This window comes from Trichoplusia ni, chromosome 7 (assembly GCF_003590095.1).
Source record: "Trichoplusia ni isolate ovarian cell line Hi5 chromosome 7, tn1, whole genome shotgun sequence".
In the NCBI taxonomy this organism is placed as follows: Eukaryota; Metazoa; Arthropoda; class Insecta; order Lepidoptera; family Noctuidae; genus Trichoplusia; species Trichoplusia ni.
This window is the reverse complement of record NC_039484.1, coordinates 14,653,129-14,673,585: the sequence shown is the minus strand read 5'-3', so window position 1 is coordinate 14,673,585 and position 20,457 is coordinate 14,653,129. Positions and strand designations below refer to the sequence as shown.

General features: G+C 34.5%; 1 protein-coding gene across 1 annotated transcript in view; it reads left to right on the top strand.

Moving 5' to 3' along the window:
* LOC113495788 (EF-hand calcium-binding domain-containing protein 1-like) overlaps nucleotides 1-20,457 on the top strand; it is a 38,047-nt gene that overhangs the window by 9,673 nt on the left and 7,917 nt on the right. Inside the window, exon 4 of the mRNA XM_026874726.1 lies at nucleotides 6,245-6,355. Coding sequence (XP_026730527.1) covers nucleotides 6,245-6,355 — 111 coding nt within the window. The remainder of the gene's footprint in view (nucleotides 1-6,244; nucleotides 6,356-20,457) is intronic.

Sequence of the window (20,457 nt, the reverse complement as noted above, 5' to 3'; positions counted from 1 at the left end):
TTCCTTAGAGGGATTACATTGAAATGTTATGTCAAGAAGGTTTAGATTAGATTGCGGTAACTAATGGTTACGTACTAAATAGTCTTTCTTGTTATGAAGGTATCGTATTGTATTGTTTAAGTGCATTTTAATACAATCTTTTAATTTAAAACAACTGTCTGATCTTTATCTGGGCCCCAATTCTGCTATTTACAATGGCCGATAACTGACCTATAGGTATCAGAACTTGCAATTTAAATTTGACTCTCTTCCCGTATTCCCATTGAGCTGGTTTTTAAGGTGTGATATCCAAAGGCTAAAAACGGAATACATTAAGACAAAGGCACAGGGACAAAATAAGTACAGTCGATTCAGTCGAGATCGGACCCGTAATAACTGAGATTAACGCCTTCAAGCAAACTAACGAAGAAACTGTTATACAAAGTTATAGTGAATAAATTGTACTGAGGTTGATTTACATGGAGCGAAAAATAACGCCAATTCGCGAACCATTGCCGGCGATGACGTATCACTGCTTATATCAGAGCTGCGTGGCTCCGTAGTGTATAGCAGCTCGCACGATCGTGTCACAGAGGGTTGCGGCCTGTGGGGTGGATCGATATCGCTACCCGCGTTCCGTTCGACTTACGAATGTAGATTAACATAAAACAACAAAATAAACTATTGTATTTTTCATATTATTCGTTGAAATAATGAAAAACATTGAAAAAAGACTTAAATCAAGGGACTCCTCCCGAATGCATTGGTTAAATTCGCGGAACTGAAATGAGGCCGCGTGGTCTATGGGTTAAGACGTCCGACTGAAAGGTCGGGAGAAGCGGGTTCGAGCCCCGCCGCGGCCCTGCATACATTCTTACTTCTTTTTGTGTTTTTTAGTCAGATTTGTAGTTTTTGTTTTTAATATTATTATTTTAATTTAAACCACGTCAGACAGCTAAGTTAGGAGCAGACCACTAAACTCTCTAAAATCCCAACATATATCATCATAACCACGTTATTTAAATAAATATTCTGAAGCTATCGCTATCACCAAGAAAAGGCTTTGTAAATAATATAAAATGTTTACAAGGCAACTATCCATTCAACAAAGAGGTTACAACACTTTTACGATCTAGAAACTGTATAACATTTACTTAAGTAATCACTTTATGTAGCCTATTCTTGTATATCTTACGTTTTGTTACTCTTTGTCAATTAAGTAGGTAATACAATATTTTCGTTTTATGAGATTACGTTGTAAAATGGGCATAAAAATACTTGGGTATTTCGCTTCGATGTTTATCTCTTTAAGATTTTAGTCTGGACTTAGTACTGTTTAGGTTATTGAAACCAGGGACCGGCCGGATACTCATTGAAAGGGTTTTTGAAGGGGTTTTTTTAAGCGCTTCAAGAAAAAACCCTATGACATATGTTACACCTTCGAACGGATTACTGTTACCCTGTTCCGAACAGGTTACCCTTTCACTACCCTGTAACACTGTAACAGGGTAACCCACTCCAACCTAAGACAATGTAATATGCACTCTTTGTCATAGACATTAGTTTGAAAATAGTATAACCACGAGCGCACGTGACATCTTACCGCCCAGCGGCGCCGTTGTTGCATTTGTTAACATGGAATAAAAATCATTGTGGACATGATCTTACAGTTTAATTTTGCTTGTCGCACATTTCAAACGTTGTGATATATATTTTTCGTGTCTATACTTGTAGACCAGGGTCGATAATTTTTAAAACCAAAAAATAATAATAGTAGGATGAAACCCATTAGAAAAGTAGGGGAATATTATTATAAGCTGTTGCCCGCGACTTCGTCCGCGTGGTTAGAAGATATGTTACTAATTTTTGAACCAAAGCCCTCGAAGATGAATATTTTTCCCCGTTTTTGCCACATTTTCCATTATATCTTCGCTCCTATTAGTTGCAGCGTGATGTTATGTAGCCTAAAACCTTCCTCAATGAATGTTCTATTGAACACAAAAAGATTCAACTGAACCAGAAGTTCCTGAGATTTGCTAAACAAACACTCTTTAGCTTTATAATACTAAAAATATTCTTTATTTGTACAACTACTTTTAATTCTCGCGTAACTTTGTGGGTAAAACTTTTATGTGGCAAAAATATGAAAAAAAAAACGTAAAAAATAACAAAACCTTGTACAACCCAAACATGGGAGCGCCGGGTTTTGATCCCAGTACCTCTCGCTTGCTGAGCGAACGCTCTAACCATTGAGCTACGCCCCCCGTGAAACATAGAACAGAATACGTGTTCTGTTGAAGTACGTGACCTACTTTTATTGTAGTCATAGAATCTGACTGGTAAACCTTAGGGGAAAGTGTTTGTTAATATGTATGTTTTAAAACATTAAAATAATAACAAATCTTTCCTCTTTATAATTAATATTATAAAGAGGAAAGATTTGTTATTATTTTCTGTATATCTACACTAATGTGTAGATATACAGGACTTATAGAGAAACTAGCTGTTGCCCGCGACTTCATCCGCGTGGTTAGAAGAAATAAGTTATAATTTAAGCTGTTGCCCGCGACTTCGTCTGCGTGGTTAGAAGATATAAGTTATGACTTTTTCTTCGCTCCTATTGGTCGCAGCGTGATGATATATAGCCTGAAACCTTCCTCGATGAATGGTCTATTCAACACAAAAATATTTTTTCAATTTGAACGTTCAAACAAACAAACAAACTCTTCAGCTTTATATATTAGTATATAGATGCCAACGATATCTTCGCTACGTTTCATCGATTTTTAATTTCTCGCGCGGAGATTTTAATATTACGATAACTCATTACCTATTAACTTTTTTGATGTAGTGTAAAAGGCAATTTTGTTCTATATTACATGCATAATATATCGAACTTATTTATTTGGATAAGGATTAATACTGTATTGTTAAAAATAGGTTCGTAAACAACCCATAATTTTACTGTATTAAGAAAACACATAAAAATGGTTATTGTGGATTATCCTTGGAAGATAGACATATACCACCGCGGACTTTTTTGTAGATCTATTAAAGAGGTACAAACCCGCCATACATTGTTTTGTTGTAACTCAAAAGGTTTTAGCAGCGTTCTCGAGGAAAGCTCTCGAATGGCTTAATTTTTTCCGACATGTTTAACTAATATCGTTGTAATATCGTCAGTTTACACAAAACCTAAACTTATCCTCAAGAATTACTCTATCTATTGTTGAAAACCGCATAAAAATCCGTTCAGTACTTTTCTAGTTTATCGCGAACAGACAGACAGACAGACAGACAGACAGACGCGGCGGGGGACTTTGTTTTATAATATGTAAATAAATATGTAATAAGGATGAAAGGAAAAATAATTTACGGGCGATCTGAGGTCGGGAAGGGGGTGGGAGTGACGTTTGAAGAGTAAAAAACGGTTTTTCCCGATTTCCGGCAAAAGTAAAATTCGTATCGAAAAAAGTCAAATGGCAAAGTAGTAGGTAATAAAAAAATCTAATTTATTCACATAACCTCAAAATTTATGTGAAAAATCCAAAAAACCAAGATTGTGGTTTTTTATTTTTATCTTTTACAAAAAAATATTTTTGTAACGAAATTTGGTGAAAACTTACTTTTTTGTGTCCCAAATACGCTGTAATTTATTTGATTAAAAATATTTATTTTTTCACCTTATTTTGAATTAATATAAAAAAAACACTAATTTTCAATCGAAAATTCACCCGTCAAATCTTCTCAGAAAATGCAAAAAATGAAAAAAAACTTGTTTTCGATTTTTTTTTAATTATTATAAATTATTTCATCTAAAAAATTTGATCTCATTTTGTGTTCAATAGACCAATAATCGAGGAAGGTTTTAGGCTAGGTACCTATATAAAATTACGCAACTAATAGGAGCGAAGATTTAATGGAAAATGTGGCAAATACGGGGAAAAATATTAATCTTCGAGGGCTTTCGTTCAAAAATTCCTAACTTATATCTTCTAATCACGCGGACGAAGTCGCGGGCAACAGCTAGCTACCTATATGGCTGGTTTTCTGATCATGCTGACATGACGCGACGTTTCGCGCGTAGGTAGTTTGTCCGAGAGGCGCGAGTCGCGGCGCGACGCGTCGGCGATAGAAGAAAATCAGCTTTAGTCTTAGTAAAGCAATGAGGGGCCGCTAGGGTGCAAGTATGGAGCTCAAGTTTAGTGGGTAATTCAGGGTAACACGAATAAAAGCCTTTCGTGAAGGTAACCACTTCAAAGGGTTAAGTTATTGAAGGGGTTAACCCCTTCACGTGGTTACCATAATGAAGGTGTTAACCATTTCGCTGGGTTTTGAGGATGTTACTCGAACAAAAGGTAACACTGCGATATGAGTTACCCCGTGTACGGGTTACTCTGTCAAACGGTTTAACTCTAAAGTGGGGTTGTCCGGTCCCTGATTGAAACGTTAAAAGAACTGGCTGTGACTCGCGACGTTGTCCACGTTGCTACGATATCTTCTTCTAATATATAAAATTCCCGTGTCACGATGTTAGTTACCGTACTCCTCCGAAACGGCTTAACCGATTTTTTCCAAATTTTATATGCCTATTCAGTAGGTCTGAGAATCGACTAACATTTATTTTTCATACCTCCAAGTGTTCAGGGTTGCTCACGCTAAAAAAAGGAATTTTATGTTTTGGACTAAATTTTTTGTTTTAATTTTTTTATAATGTGGCATTAAACAATACATACAACTAGAAATACTTTGTTAGGCAAAACTAAGTTTGCTGGGTCAGTTAGTAACAAATATAAATTGTGGTTTTTGAAAGCAATCCACTAGCCACGGGCCGTAAAACAATAGAGTATGTTAAAGAATCAAAGATTTATTTGTAGAACCTCTCCCTATGTCCCAGTATTTGTCATAGGTCCAACAAAACTGCACAGTTCTCAAAGCAGACGAAAAATCGCCGAAATATCCGCCGAATAAGGGAACAATGGAATGGTTTTAGTACAAACAATTGGTGGTTCCTTTGTAGGTTGCATTCCTTTTTATGCGTATGTGGATCATGAAACAATTATTTGATTCCAGGGATATTTTTCTCTAAGATATATTTTTTAATTTTCATCTCTAGCTTCCAGATATAAAGACCAAGCAATAAGTCTACTAGTATAAGTTGACAGTGAAGTTAATTCCCAGAACAGTGATCACTTGTTTTATCAAGAACTTCAAAGCGAGGATGTTATTGATTGGGACGGTTTTTTTTACCGACTTAAGTATGGACTATACTTAAGTCGGTAAAAAATACCGTCTTCAAACTGGTATTTCAAAATTTAGGAAATTAATTTATTATTTAATACGCAATCGAGCCCCACGGCACTCAGCAGCAGTAGATGAAAACGATTAAATATAATTTACAGACACTTTTCTCACCCTGTACGAACCCATAAGAAAACTAGTTAAAATTTTAAACGAATAAAACTGCACGTCAACACTAATTTAATAGTTTTGTTTCTTAAAGGATCATACAGATAATAATATTGTGCAAAACACCTTTTTGTCAGTTAACCATTTTTGATACCGATTCTGATTCCATCTCGATTCGATTTTCCGATTTAGAATATCTAATCGAGATGAAGACATACTCGTAGCTCTTCATCGAATACTTTTCCGATGTTTATTTACTGTAAGAGCGTTGCGATTACAAACTTTGAACACGCTAACATACAAATGGCTTTCTATAACGTAATAAAGTATCGATTTTTGTTTTAGAAAAGCATACAACACAACATAAACTATTTTAAAAGTTGAAATATTATTTTACCTCGTTCATTCTATAGAGAACCGTAAATAAACTAAAAACAAACCTCATTGTTATGAGGAAATCAACGAATTCAGGTATTTGCATTCAGCGTATAAATAAAAATCATTTGTTTAGTTTAGAATAAAGATACTGATTTAAATCACAGTTTTTGTTGCATTATGATGATAAATAAGACTGTTGCAATAGAAAACTAGGTACCTTGTCATATTATATTGTTCATTTTACATACAGGATTATAGCCTTGTATGGAGAAAACCAAATATGGCTGCTGAGCATGCATGCGTCAAAGCAATTTGGAGAGGCATGTAATTTCAAAAACCAGTCTAATATTTTATCTACTAATGATTTGGAGGGTTAAATTTTTGATTCTATTGTTTTTTTTACTTACTTTTTTTTGCTGTTTATAGGAGAAATTGAGTATTTATAGCTTTTAAGGCTCAATAATATCTTCTTCCACAGTGCTACGACTTACTGGGCGAGGGTCATTTGCGTCGCGAGACCATGTATCAGCTGATGAAGAAAAGTTTAGCGAAATCCTCGAGGGATGACGACGTGGAAGAAGCTGTGAAGGTAAGCCACTATAAATAGTAGCTACATTTTTCCAATGGGTTGTTAAGTGCGGTATATAAGATATTTTAAGAGAGAATAAATAAGTCATAGTTTAAGAAACCACTTTTAGGCTACCAGAGGAAAATTATAGAACTAAAGAGTGTTAGAGACGGTTCTACTAATGAATTGATACTATTTACATTATCATGTCCATGTCTAGCGGCCTTGTCCTAGAAGTATTTCAGTGAATCATTCTTCGTCGCCTTATCGTCACTTGGTTATTATGATTAGCCTGCTCTATCACTGGTGGTCAGAGACCCGACAACACCACACACCTCAGTTCGATTAAGAGATAAATAACATTTTAAGTAGCGTAGATTGTAAAAATAACACTTGGCTAGAACGTCTGGGCGTTCTAGCCATCATCGGTAGAAAGTCAAGTCAAATTGAAACGTCAAGGGTTTCCTACAGATGTTAGTAATATTCTGACTAGAAGGCATGACAGTATTCTGACCGTTTATGAAATACCGTTACTGCTATTTTAAACGAACTCTTGGGCAACTATAGCTAAGTTTATCCTATCTTAACTGATTGAGTAGAGCGACTGTCTATATAGCTAAGTTAGAACACCTGACAGTTATCCTAACTTAGCCCACAGAAACAACTGTGCCAGCGTTGCTTGATAAAACTGAGTTGACGTAAACGTGAGTGATATTGATTGATTAAATGTCGACTAAATGCCGATTTTCAGATAAAATGAATATTAATTTAGTGTCCAAAGATTTGTCAAAAGTATTCGATGAGCAATAAACGCGAAAAAAAACACACATTTTGTACGAATATCGTAAGCATGGAAAGATTGTATTAAATTTATTAAATATGTCTACAAACACGCAATGATCTGAAATCTAGTATTCGAAACCACATATTATTCACTGCATTTTGTATGTTTCTTTTCTAATTTTATACTTGACTTTACTTTTAATCTGTGAATATTGGGCGTTAGTTGTCACCTGAATCTATAAACCTGTAAAAATTTTCTTAGTGCGAGTATAATAGGTCTTTGTGTCTACGCTTAAAGAAAATTTGTCTAAAATACTTAAATCAATTTTAAGATGAGTAAGACTTGCCTATCGCTCATTAAAACTTTGAAATATCAACAAGTACTCCTTTCTAAAGCTATTTTCTCTTTTCTTACTTTACGTTTTCCAGTTGTTTTATAGGCCATTTATTATTTGAATCAGTGATTTGATACTTCGTTTTAAAAGGTTTCATTATATACTAATATTTATATATTTATACACTTATAAAGTATGCATAATAATAGTGCTATAACAAAAACATGTTTTTGTGGTCCTAAAACCCTCAATACATATTATTCAAAGTGAAATGGAAATAAGGATAAGCAAAATATAATCCTTAAAATAAATTATGTTAAGTGAAATTATTTGATTGTATAACACGATAATAAATGTGTGTTGTTTAAATGATAAACTGTGAATAGTTCAATAGTTCTGGTTTTTCAAAAAGGAACTCTTTATAAGTTAACCCCGGTCTTAACAGTTTAAATGTATTCAGCATAGGAATTTGCTTGAAAACAACTTAAAACTCCTTCATCTATCCACAAAATGTAAGAAGAGGGTAAAGGAAACGGTGGAGTATTAAATACATTTTTTTTTGTATTTTAAACTTGTAATGGTTATTCAATGTTCTATTTATCAATCGTTTTGGATACTAAGGATATAATTTCGTCATAATTTGAGAAGAATCTAGACATGTCATGTCATGACACAAAAATCAATACAAACCACTTTTTCACTAAATGTAACGTATTGTTATATTCGTTTAAAACTTATATTAATAAATGGTAGAATAAAATTTCTGCTGTGGTAACATTCATTGACAGATATTTTTCTTTCTGTAAGCTTTTCTATTTTCCATCGACTATTAGTCAAGCGAAGTGTCTTAAGTGGTGGTCAAAAACCTTTCATAATCTTTTGGCTTTTCATTGGATAAGAGGACATGGGTTTCTTTTATCACGATTTCGAATATCCAAGCGAGTGATATGGGGCGCCAATGCTAGTATTCAATAAATTAACTCTGTTATAAAATAACATAATCCCTACTTCCCTAATAATATTATAAATGCGAAAGTAACTCTGTCTGTCTGTTACGCTTTCACGTCTAAACCACTGAATTGATTTTAATGAAATTTGGTATAGAGATAGAGTTGACCTTGAGAAAGAACATAGAATAGTTTTTATACTGGACTTTTGAAGAGTTCTCTTGGAAACGCGATATAATCGACCTCGACGCGGGCGAAGCCGCGAGCGTAAAGCTAGTAATATGATAAATGCCACTTAGTGTTCAATGTACTACTATATTTATCATTTTAAAATGGGTCAGTCAAATGAGTCAGTCGTTTCTTATGTTCAAATTACGTTTATGAATATGAAAACAATTGTGTAAGCTTGAAGAGCAAGATGTTATCTTAACGGAAGGTTTAATGGCGGATCCAAATCCACACGAGATTACTTTTTAATTTTTGTGTAAATTTGGAGCAGGATATTGATCGTTAATCCGCGTAAGCTTGAATCACTGTGTCAGATATAAATATTTCAAAAGAATTCTATTTCAAAACATTCAAAAGAATTTTGACACGCTCAACAGCACAGTTTGTGTGCCTGTAAAAATAACAGGTATTTAAGATACTTTCGAATTAGAATGTTTCTATAATTGCAAGGAAGCTGTTTTGCCAAATCAATAAATCTTTCCCACTTACAATTAAGTCACGGTTCTCGGTACTATTTACCACTGAATGTCAACTTAAGCCTATTTTTTAATGAATGAAGAATTTATAGGTAATGATTTTACTTGTCACAGGCGAAACGCGTTTTTTTAATGGAGTTCTTTTGCCGACTAAAGTCTTTCTCCAAATCTTTTCACATTTTTCTATGCCGCTTCACCCAAAACCTTTATTTGCCTGTATCCTGTTACTTGATTCAAGAAGTTTTTAAATAGACGATGTCATTATTATTTATTTATTAAAAAAACTATAACTTTATATCAAAGAGGACATAGAAGAAAAAAAATATCAATAAATGTGTAGGAAGACTAATAACGACTCAGTTATTTTCATTGGAATTTTGAATTACGCAAACAAAGCGAAAATGTATCCCTAATGGGAGCGAATGAAATAAAAGATACTCTTGACTCTTCTAGTTTTCAGGACCAATTTACACGCAGTGCTACTCGGAAAACCGGTACCTACCGATTACCCGGACTGAATGTAGAATATCGTCATCAATCCCCTTTGGGCCCACAAAATTTTGCCGGATAAACCGCACTTACAGTACAGTAATCCCTAAAATGAACATGTCCTCTTATGGTAAAAGTGCAGAGCGACCTCCAGTGTCGAGTAGCGGACTCAATCATACAATGCAACAGGTAGCGCAGTTAAAAACAGGCGCGAAGCTACGACCTCCTTGATAAATCCAGCTCCTGTGATCTCCTGGTAGCGGAGTAGAATTTAAAATTGTTGATGATTCTGTTCTATAACGGCGTAACTCAACCAAAATTTTCCCTCGTCTGGTGGCTCTGGTTCTCAAATGGTAGTAATTGCGCCACGAAAAAGGGCGTAAGCACCACGCGGATTTTCACTTCTTGGGTACCAGGGTGGCAGAAAGCTGAGGAGTTCTGTCGATACTAGCGCCATTAGACAAAGTTTGACTGGATGTTTTGCGATAGTCTACTATCTCACCAAAGGTTTTATTCACTTAAAAGAGATGCCGCCACTTTTTTAATTCGACTACTCGACAATAGATGTCTCCCTCAAAATTCTGGTAAATTGTTAATAGTAAACAGAATCAACAATCTAGCTTGGGCTTTGAATGTTTTCCTAGGTTCTGAATAGTATCATATTTTGAAAATCACTAAAATTTTCTTAATTTGTATTGCATTATATAATATAACTAGCTGTTGCCCGCGACTTCGTCTGCGTGGTTAGAAGATATAAGTTATGACTTTTTCTTCGCTCCTATTGGTCGCAGCGTGATGATATAAAGCCTAAAACCTCTCTCGATGAATGGTCTATTCAACACAAAAATATTTTTTCAATTTGAACCAGTAGTTCCTGAGATTAGCGCGTTCAAACAAACAAACAAACAAACTCTTCAGCTTTATATATTAGTATAAGTATATTAGTATATAGATGCCAACGATATCTTCGCTACGTTTCATCGATTTTTAATTTCTCGCGCGGAGATTTTAATATTACGATAACTCATTACCTATTCACTTTTTTGGTATAGTGTAAAAGGCAATTTTGTTCTATATTACATGTATAATATATCTAACTTATTTATTTGGATAAGGATTAATACTGTATTGTTAAAAATAGGTTCGTAAATAACCCATAATTTTACTGTATTAAGAAAACACATAAAAATGGTTATTGTGGGTTATCCTTGGAAGATAGACATATACCACCGCGGACTTTTTTGTAGATTTATTAAAGAGGTACAAACCCGCCATACATAGTTTTGTTGTAACTCAAAAGGTTTTGGCAGCGTTCTCGAGGAAAGCTCTCGAATGGCTTAATTTTTTCCGACATGTTTAACTAATATCGTTGTAATATTGTCAGTTTACACAAAACCTAAACTTATTATACACTAAAACCTTCCTCAAGAATTGCTCTATCTATTGTTGAAAACCGCATCTAAATCCGTTGCGTAGTTTTAAAGATTTAAGCGTTCATAGGGACATACAACATGATGACAGAAAAAGCGACTTTGTTTTATACTATGTAGTGATTGAACGCAAATATTTAGAATAATGCCCTCTGTGAACACTACCCCTTGCAATACTTGGGTTCGAGGCACTTGGGGTGGGACATCAAAGACTATGATGAGGGTACCGGGTGATTTTAACAGAGTGCGTTATGATCTTAGCGCTATATACAAAAAAAACATTAAGTAAAGATAAAAATAAACTCTGAAATTCGACATCAAAACAAGAAGTACTTATTTTGGATTCATGGTCTCTGTTAGGCGCCATTAAGTTCTGTGCTATTATAGGATCTTGATAAGTCATTCAAACAAACTTTCCAGCATTTTTAAATTACATTCTTTTTTCGATATTAGCATTTATTCCAATTAACAACTGTTAAAAAATTAACGAGAATGTCTTGTTTATAGTGTGAGCACGTTACAATAGGTATTACAGGTGAAGGCCTTCACACTGAGACTGATTTAGATGAAGCGAGAAATAACGCCAAGTCGCGAACCATTGCCGGCGATGTCGTATCACTGCTTATATCAGAGCTGCAGGCTCCGTAATGTATTGCAACTCGCACGAACGTGTCACATAAGGTTGCGGCCTATGGGGAGGATCGATATCGCTTCCCGCGTTCCGTACGACTTACGAATGTAGATTAACATTTAAAAAAAAAACAAAATAGACTATTGTGTTTTTCAAATTATTTGTAGAAATAATGAAAAACATTGAAAAAAAACCTTACATCTAGAGACCCCGCCGGAATGCAGTGGTTTAATCGCCCCGCCACGGTAATCATCCATACGTCGAGATTTTGAAAAATCTCAAAACGTGGTACTAATCATAAGATGGTTCATGCTTTACTATTACTATACTTCGAGTGTACATGACGTTACATAGTATATCATGTTCGTATGATTGCGCCCTACTAAATAAACAGATCGTCTATTAAACTAGAGATGAATTGGAATAAAATGACCGTGTTTGGTGTCAAATGAAAGAGCACGATTCGACGAAGGCGGATATATCTATATCTTACAGAAAAAAGGTGGTAAGCGTGAGCGCTCACCAAATTAGGAAAGGCAAAGGACGTCCTCAGGCACGGTGGAGTGATGACTTGCGCAAGACGGCTGGCAGGAGCTGGATGCGAGAAGCCGAAAATCGATCTCAGTGGCGTGCACTTGGAGAGGCCTATGTCCAGCAGTGGACTGCGATAGGCTGATGATGATGATGATGAAGGCGACATGAGTAGCGTGGAACTGAGGAACGAATTAAATCAAATAGCCATGTTTTTGCATTAAATATGGTGGTGTGAGTTATAATAATAGGTAATGTACGTGAGCTCGATTTCTTCCACAATCATTGAAGAGTATTGATACTGTACATATATAGGTACTAAGCGTACATATTAACAAGTTAATTATTATTTTATATTCTTATTTGTTATACATGATTTTGATCGTCTATTAAACTAGAAAGGAATTGGAATAAAATGACCGTGTTTGGTATCAAATGAAAGAGCATGATCCAGCAAAGCTGAATACATCTATACCTTGCAGAAAAAACAGTGGTAAGCGTGAGCGCTCACCAAATTAGGAACGACAAAGGCGACGTGAGTAGCGTCCGTGGCGCGCGGATACTGATTTATGTTTTTGATGACGGAGCAAACATTGTAGAGTATTGTTTTCTGTAGTCTAGGCTCCCGATATCAGACGAGGCTATTTATGTTACTGCAGCACAATCAGGTTACTAATTTTCAAACAAAACAAAAACAAGTTAGTACATTTTCCTAAATGTTATTGAATTCGATTTCAGGTCATCACTCCAAATGTTTTCCTTGGTTCCGAATAGTATCATACTTTTGAAAATCTCATAAAATTCCTATATTCTTAAGTTCTTTCAGATACAATAACGCCATCTGTGAACATTATAGATCACTATACACAAAACCCCTTGCAATGCTTAGGTTAGAGGCACTTGGGGTACTACATCAAAGACTGTGATAAGGGTACCGGATAATTTTAACAGAGGGCGTTACCGTCTTAGTACTATATACAAATACTCATTTGGTTTATAGACCAAAGTAAAAATAAACTATGAAAGTCGACATTAGAAAAAGAAGTACTTATTTTGGATTCAGGACCCCTGTTGGGCGCCATTAGGCCCTGTGTTATTATAAGAACAAGTCAATTGAATTCTATTTTACTTTCAAGAAACGACCGACCGTTGAATAGTAAGAACTAACAAAAAGTGCACTGTTTACAGCAATAAGTAGGTTCTACAATAAAATTAATTTTGGAAAAAAATAAAAACCGACTTCAAGACTACACTAACAATATATACAATTGAACTAAAAAGTATAAAATAATATTTTAATTACAAGCCAAAGAACACTAAAGGAAAATTAACGAAATTATTGATACTTATGCATACTATTTACATTTTAAAATCAGTTATTTTTGAGGTCGGTGCCAAATGCGGGCAGACACGTGAGGGCAGAAGACGCCGATGGTTGTGTTTTATGTTTGTATGTATTAGTTTATGTTTCTTTTTTGTGTTATTAATAGATAAATTATTTTATTGTCTTCTTTTCAATTATCGGTTGTTTTTCAATTATTTATGTAATTTCTTTTTGTGTCATTAATATATTGTTTTTGTTTTGGCTGGCACCGACTCCAAAAATAACTGATTTTAAAATGTAAATAGTATGCATAAGTATCAATAATTTCGTTAATTTTCCTTTAGTGTTCTTTGGCTTGTAATTAAAATATTATTTTATACTTTTTAGTTCAATTGTATATATTGTTAGTGTAGTCTTGAAGTCGGTTTTTATTTTTTTCCAAAATTAATTTTATTTTTCACTTTTTAGTGATTTTTAGTATGGGTAGGCCTACTAAACGCGCTGCCCAAATGAGTTCTTTGCCCCCGTGAAACTGCCCAGAATTCCCAGTGATATTTGTTCGAAAGCCTCCACCCAGTCTGTTACCATTTGAGAGTAATGTTAATTATGGAGGCCATTTTGAATAACCGAATATCTCATCAGAACAAACATCTAATTATGTTTATTTTAGTTTCAGTATTGCGTTTTTTGTAAAACTTTGTAAGTGACCTTGAACATTATTTTTTTTCGAAGTAGTTTTTATAACCTTTGTAGTGAGTACAGGCGTGATAATATGTTGTGTGATGGCGTAAACAATGCTTAGATATGCTATAGCAACAATTGCGGTTAATCTGCTGTTATTTATTGAAGAGTTCCCCCGATTTCTACAAGATCCCATCATCAGATATTGAAATGGTGATAATGGGACCACACGGGAAGCACAAGCTTTCAAATAAAAAAAGGATCATGAAAATTGGTTCACCCAATCGCAAGTTATGAGGTAACAAACATAAAAAAAAAAAAATACAGTCGAATTGAGAACCTCCTCCTTTTTTTAAAGTCGGTTAAAAACATCACAATACGTGGTAGCAATCAGCATGGTCCATGGTTTATTTATTATTACTATGCTACGAGGGTAAACATAGAATAAAATAGATAAGTAGACTAAATATTGTGGTATCAATAGGGCTTAGTAAATAGTACGGTGCCTATATCCTTCCTATATGTTCGAAACCCAACAGCTTGTAACGAAAGATCAGGGCAATCCTGTGGACAGCCTGCGTTTTCAATTCTCAAAGCATCGATTAAGCACTGGTCCTTAATATCTTCAAAGGAAACCCAGGCAAAAGGGTATTTATCACCAACCTCCACTCAACCGAACCCTTCATGGTTCATTAATAGAATTGCACAAAAGTCAATGATTACGTCAATGACTCCAGCCTTGTTCAAAGGACAGTTTGTTTCATTAATCAGTGCAATAAAAACACGTGAAAATTAGGTTGTAATTTAAGGAAATTATCAGCATCATCATCAGCCCTTCTCGGACCACAGCTGGACATAGGCCTATCCCATAGCAAGTCACTGAACTGGTTCTGAATCTCACCAGCAATCCAAGCTCGACACCACCCCCAACCGAAACCCGACATTCGGCATCTGACGAATATCGTCACCTGGCGATACATATTATGTATGAATTATTAAACTCATTTAAGAAGGACTTAACTAAATTGATCACACACATGAAACGAAGAAAGCTTTTGGTTAATGTCTTGTTCGTGCGCCTTATAACATCATAATTATTTTTGCCTTAAGTCGTACTATAAAAGGAAAATACTTTCAGTATATTCCAGTAACAAAATTTATTTCTTTTGTACCGTGAAATGATTTTGAAACTTTTATGATTTACACGCACCCACAAGGTTCGATCGTAAAATTATGACAAAAGTGTAGTCATTTAATGTAGGTTATTGACAAAAAAAAATCCGTAACAAACCCATCCTTAACGTAAGGTTTAAACGTTGCGGGTGGTTTCTCAAACATTCAGTCACATGCCGAAGACACCCAGACTCAGGATAAACAGTCGTGGATCCCACAAATTCTCATCTTACGCTTAGATTTTGCGTAGCGACCTCGACCACCGGCTATCTGTGAATTAATATTGTCTGATTTAGTTTGTATCTCTCAAAAAAAAAAAACCAATATCAAAGTTAATTACAGCTTTTTTAACCTCAACGATTATTACATTTTTTTTATTTGTTGCTTAATACAATTTGATTTATTTCAATGCAGCACTAAACTTCAAAGTATTAGTAGCACTTGAGCTACTAATGTTAAATTATTGTTAAGTGAAGCGACAAGCTAAGTAATTAACTATGAAGATAAATATATCAAACCCTGTACCTATACCGGATATATGCACTTAACCTTTCTGATATAGTAAGCAGGAAGGCTAAGGAAATGCATTAACGATATTGCCTCTATATTACCTGCGTGTGTACTACCTGCTCATAGCAAGAATGTTGGCGATATGTAAGCAAGACAACGCATACATAGTGATAGCTGCATCTTGCTTCCACGATGCTGGCATCGTGGATTCATCTTGGCTTAGAGAGCGGAACTGCTTCCGAAGTATGGGCGTTATTATGTGGCCTACATAAGGCCTATATTTTGTAACAAATCCAATTCATTCCTTATCCTTGAAGCAAGCAGAATATTTAAATGGCATCCTATACCATGACGTCAATATCCATAATAATCAACAACATTAGCTTCACTTAAATACTAAAATTACATTAGGTATTTCGCGTTTCCATTTACGTTTATAGATATTATTATAAATGCCAGAACAACAGCTGCCTGCCTAATACATACTTGTAATTATAACTTTATACAAATAGGATTTCACGCCTAAACCGTTAAATATTTCAATGTATTAGGCTAAGGCGTAGCACAAGTGCTCTAAAATAGTATTGCTAATTACCGAATACCATAGATGGCTGGCAGGACCTGGATGCGAGCAGCCGAAGATAGATCTTAATTTCGTGCAATTGGGTAGGCCTATGTCCAGCAGTGGAATAATATGGACTGATGATGATCATTATGATTTGATATCTGGTAAACTATTAAGTATTGTTGACTAAGAAAGGCCAAGTTAAATGATTAAATGTCACTGTAGCCTTATTATTAAAAGGTAAAGCGACTGTGTAAGATTGGACTTGTCGCTTTACGAAAAGATACACGTGCAAAATCAAGTAGAATTTTGGGTATAAACAGTCGTTGTGCTTTTGCATATAATCTTTTACAGTTTTGTCATTTTTTGTGCTTTTGCATGAATTTATTTTTACTAATATTAATTATTATTTAATCCAATTTGCAACTTATTTGCGTTTTTTCTTATCTTTTCCAACATATATATATATATATTTGTAAGTATAAACCAGGTATATTATTAATTTGCAGGTATATTATTATCCATTCCATTGAAATACTCTGCATTAACTTATACACTTTACTATCATTTTAAAACTGGCTGGACTTTAAAAGAGACTACGACCCCTGAGTTTGTTTCGACATTTCTTCTCAGGGTAGTCAGATAGGAAATGTCGGCTCCAGCGTTCTCATAAAAAGACATGTAAAAGTGATGAAATATCCTATTTGCAGAATAAATGATTTCATTTCATTTCATTTCATTTCGTTGGGTGTAAATGAGTAAAATGTCGTTAATTCTTAGAACTATTATAAAGTCCTTGCGACGACAATTGTTAATACAAACGAGAATGTTAGTTTTACCTTTACCTACTTATAGCAGCAGTCGTTAATATAAAAAAAATCTATTGCCCTTTTGATTTTTCAAACTTCTATTGTTATATGAAATTAATCAGAATTAGTAATAATAATTTAAAAAACAAAAAACCCGCCTGCTCGGATAACTACAATTAAAAATCAACTGAAAAGACTGAAACAAGATAAAAATTCAAAACAGAATTGCAGTCGGAGGCATGCGCAAAGAGATAATAATTTATCATATAGAAGCACTTAATTTCATGCCTCCGATCTTTGTCTTGTTTCAGTTGATTTTTAATTGTAGTTATCCGAGCAGGCGGGTTTTTTGTTTTTTAAATTATTATTTTATTTATGTCTTTTTAGGTAAGAAAGATTACGTAACCGGATTAATTACTTAAATGAGTTTATGTCATGTGGTTGATTTAGCAATTTTTTTTATTATTTTTTTATCGTTCTATTTAATAATAAAAATGCAAGTTATGTACATACTTAGAATCAGGGTTTAAAATCGTTCATTTTGATACCCCACTTAATATGCTTGGTAGATTTATTTTTATTTCCTCACATTATGGCTTCAAACAACCGCTATATTGTTTATTTTTATATTTCACCTAAGAACACTCGGGCTATTAAGACAAATCTAACGATACCTCAAATGTGAAAATCCATTCAACGGTTCTAGAGATACAAGGTAATAAAGAATATTACATACATACAAGATACGTGCTAAACACATAACCCTCCTGGCAGTCGGGTAAAAAGGAGTAGTAAGACGAGTCATCATGCCTTACATATTTTTCATGCTCAAAAAGTGTAAAAGCCAAAGGATTGACGGTTGCGCCTTATGTTACAACAAAATGAGTTAGGTGTTTGGCCCACCTCAAACGTGCGCGTGCATGAGACTTTTGTAAAGCTTTGATCGTTGCTCAGCTCACAACGTCCGTAGGTACATCGGGCGTCGTAACCTAGTTAATTTTTAACAGACTTTTTCGACAACGTTTAATATATCAATTTTTTTACTACTAGTACGGACTACTATGTATTTCTGCTGCTTTTGCAGATGTACGAGTACACTGAATTTTACAGATCAAGAATCAGGTTATTATCTATTTATTAAACAGCCCATATGATTGAATCAACTCAACCAATTTCCTAGAGGTGAACCGTTTCTTTTAATTAAAAACTTAATAGACAATGGTATTTTACGTTTTAGCTTATCAATACCAAAAACATACTTTTTGATGTTGATAAACTCTTTTAGTAATTCCATTGTTTTACTGCTTAGCTGTAATAAAAAAAAAACTACATGAAAAACGTAGATGTGTTTAATACAAATCTGTGTAAGTTGCGCTGCTTCCTTTCCCACGGTATCATGATAAAAGTTTGTCATAAAATATTTGCATTTATACCTATCAAATCGCTTGTGCAAACCGCGTGTGCTTACTCGCGGGGCGGGAACAAGAAAAAGATATGTTATTGACAGTGCTCGCTATTACGAATCTCATCTCTGTAAACGCAGCTCAAGTTGAAAGAAACCTTAGGAAAAATATATTATATGAATAACGCCGAGCTCCTAATCGTTCTTTGATGTGTCAAAGCATTCAAAGTGACTCAGACGTTTGATTGATGTGGCTTCGATTCGTATTGTGTTTATAAAGACACACTGCGATCTCTAATTGTTTCAATTACCTACTTGGAAACGCTGACGTAATTTATTCATTTTCGTTACAAAATAACCAGCAGGCATTTCAAATGAAAAATAAATAACGCATAAAATATCGTAGTGCTTCGTCTACTGGCAAAGTAATGGTATATAGACGTCATTTACGAAGACGGCAAGGGAAGTTGTTGAAACTACCCGAGGACGACAACTTTAGGCATCCATACAAGTGGCTCTAAATTAAAAATGTTCCTCGGTTTAATATTTATTTCTTAAAGAACATTTATTTTTGCCATGCAGTATTTGTTTATTAGACGACTGTTGAAGCTCTCTAAGTTTTCAGTATGACCTACTTAATACCAACAACTGCTAACAACTAAAAGGTGATTTTTTTAAATTTAAATATTTACGGAGGGAATCCTTTATATCCCAAAACTGATATTAGAATTTTAAGTTAGGGGCCTGTGAATATTGCGCTGGACTTTAAGAAGAAGTGTTTGAATATGAATCACGCATATGTCAAATATCATTACTCTAATTTATTGTTTCGCTGAATGTGTAGTAATACTTTGTGGAATTATGCCATTATTGATATGGTAATCTCAGTGCGTAAGTAAAACAAAAAAAAGGTCTTATACTAAATTAAAAAAGAAACAATGTTGGTTCTTTTGAACTCTGTTTATGGTCTTACTGTTAAAATGATCACTAAAAGGTTTTAAGTTAATTTTGTTTCTGAGTTGGTCCTAAATATTTATAAATTGCCAGTGAAAGTAGGTGGTATATGTGTCCACCACTTGGATTAAAATGATTGAAGGTAGCGTATTGTTTAACTTACTCAGATTTTGTGAACGTGTTCCGGCGTTATTTTACATGTTTAGTGCTAAAATGTTAAAATGCTGTCTGTTTAGACTTTTTTCGTGTCTATCTTTGCGGTGACAAAATTAAATGATTTAATGCCGTCCACCGTTCGCTTTGGCACGGTATAAGTAGAATTTTGTTATATTTTTGATAATGGCCTTTTACGTTTATTAAGTTTATTTATGTGTATTCATTTTTTAAATTTTCCTTCAGCCTTCTCATACCTAACCCTAAATGTCGCGAGTACAACATTCACTTGCCGGGTGACATGAAGACTAGATGTGTTATGTTTACTGTCATTTCAATGAATTTTTCCCCAGTTAGACCATGAAACAAGATGTTGTAACAATGTGTCAGTCCAATGCTGGAAATATTCCATCGCGGAGCTCTCCTCTTCCAATCCCTGCCCGCTGCTTCATTAATATCACCGCCTCAACTGGCTAGAACGCGCCTTAATAATCACTTACCATAATTATAATAACTTTCAAATTATATTTAATAAAATTAAGCTGAAACAACAACACTCTTGGTTTCATTCAGACTCCATTTGAAATGTTTGTAATACCTTAAAACGCTCCATTACTAAAATGTACGTGTAATTTGATGTTTTGCCGGCAGCTCTGGGGAATAATAATGAGTGGCTAACCCTCAGACAATGGTCCACGAGCA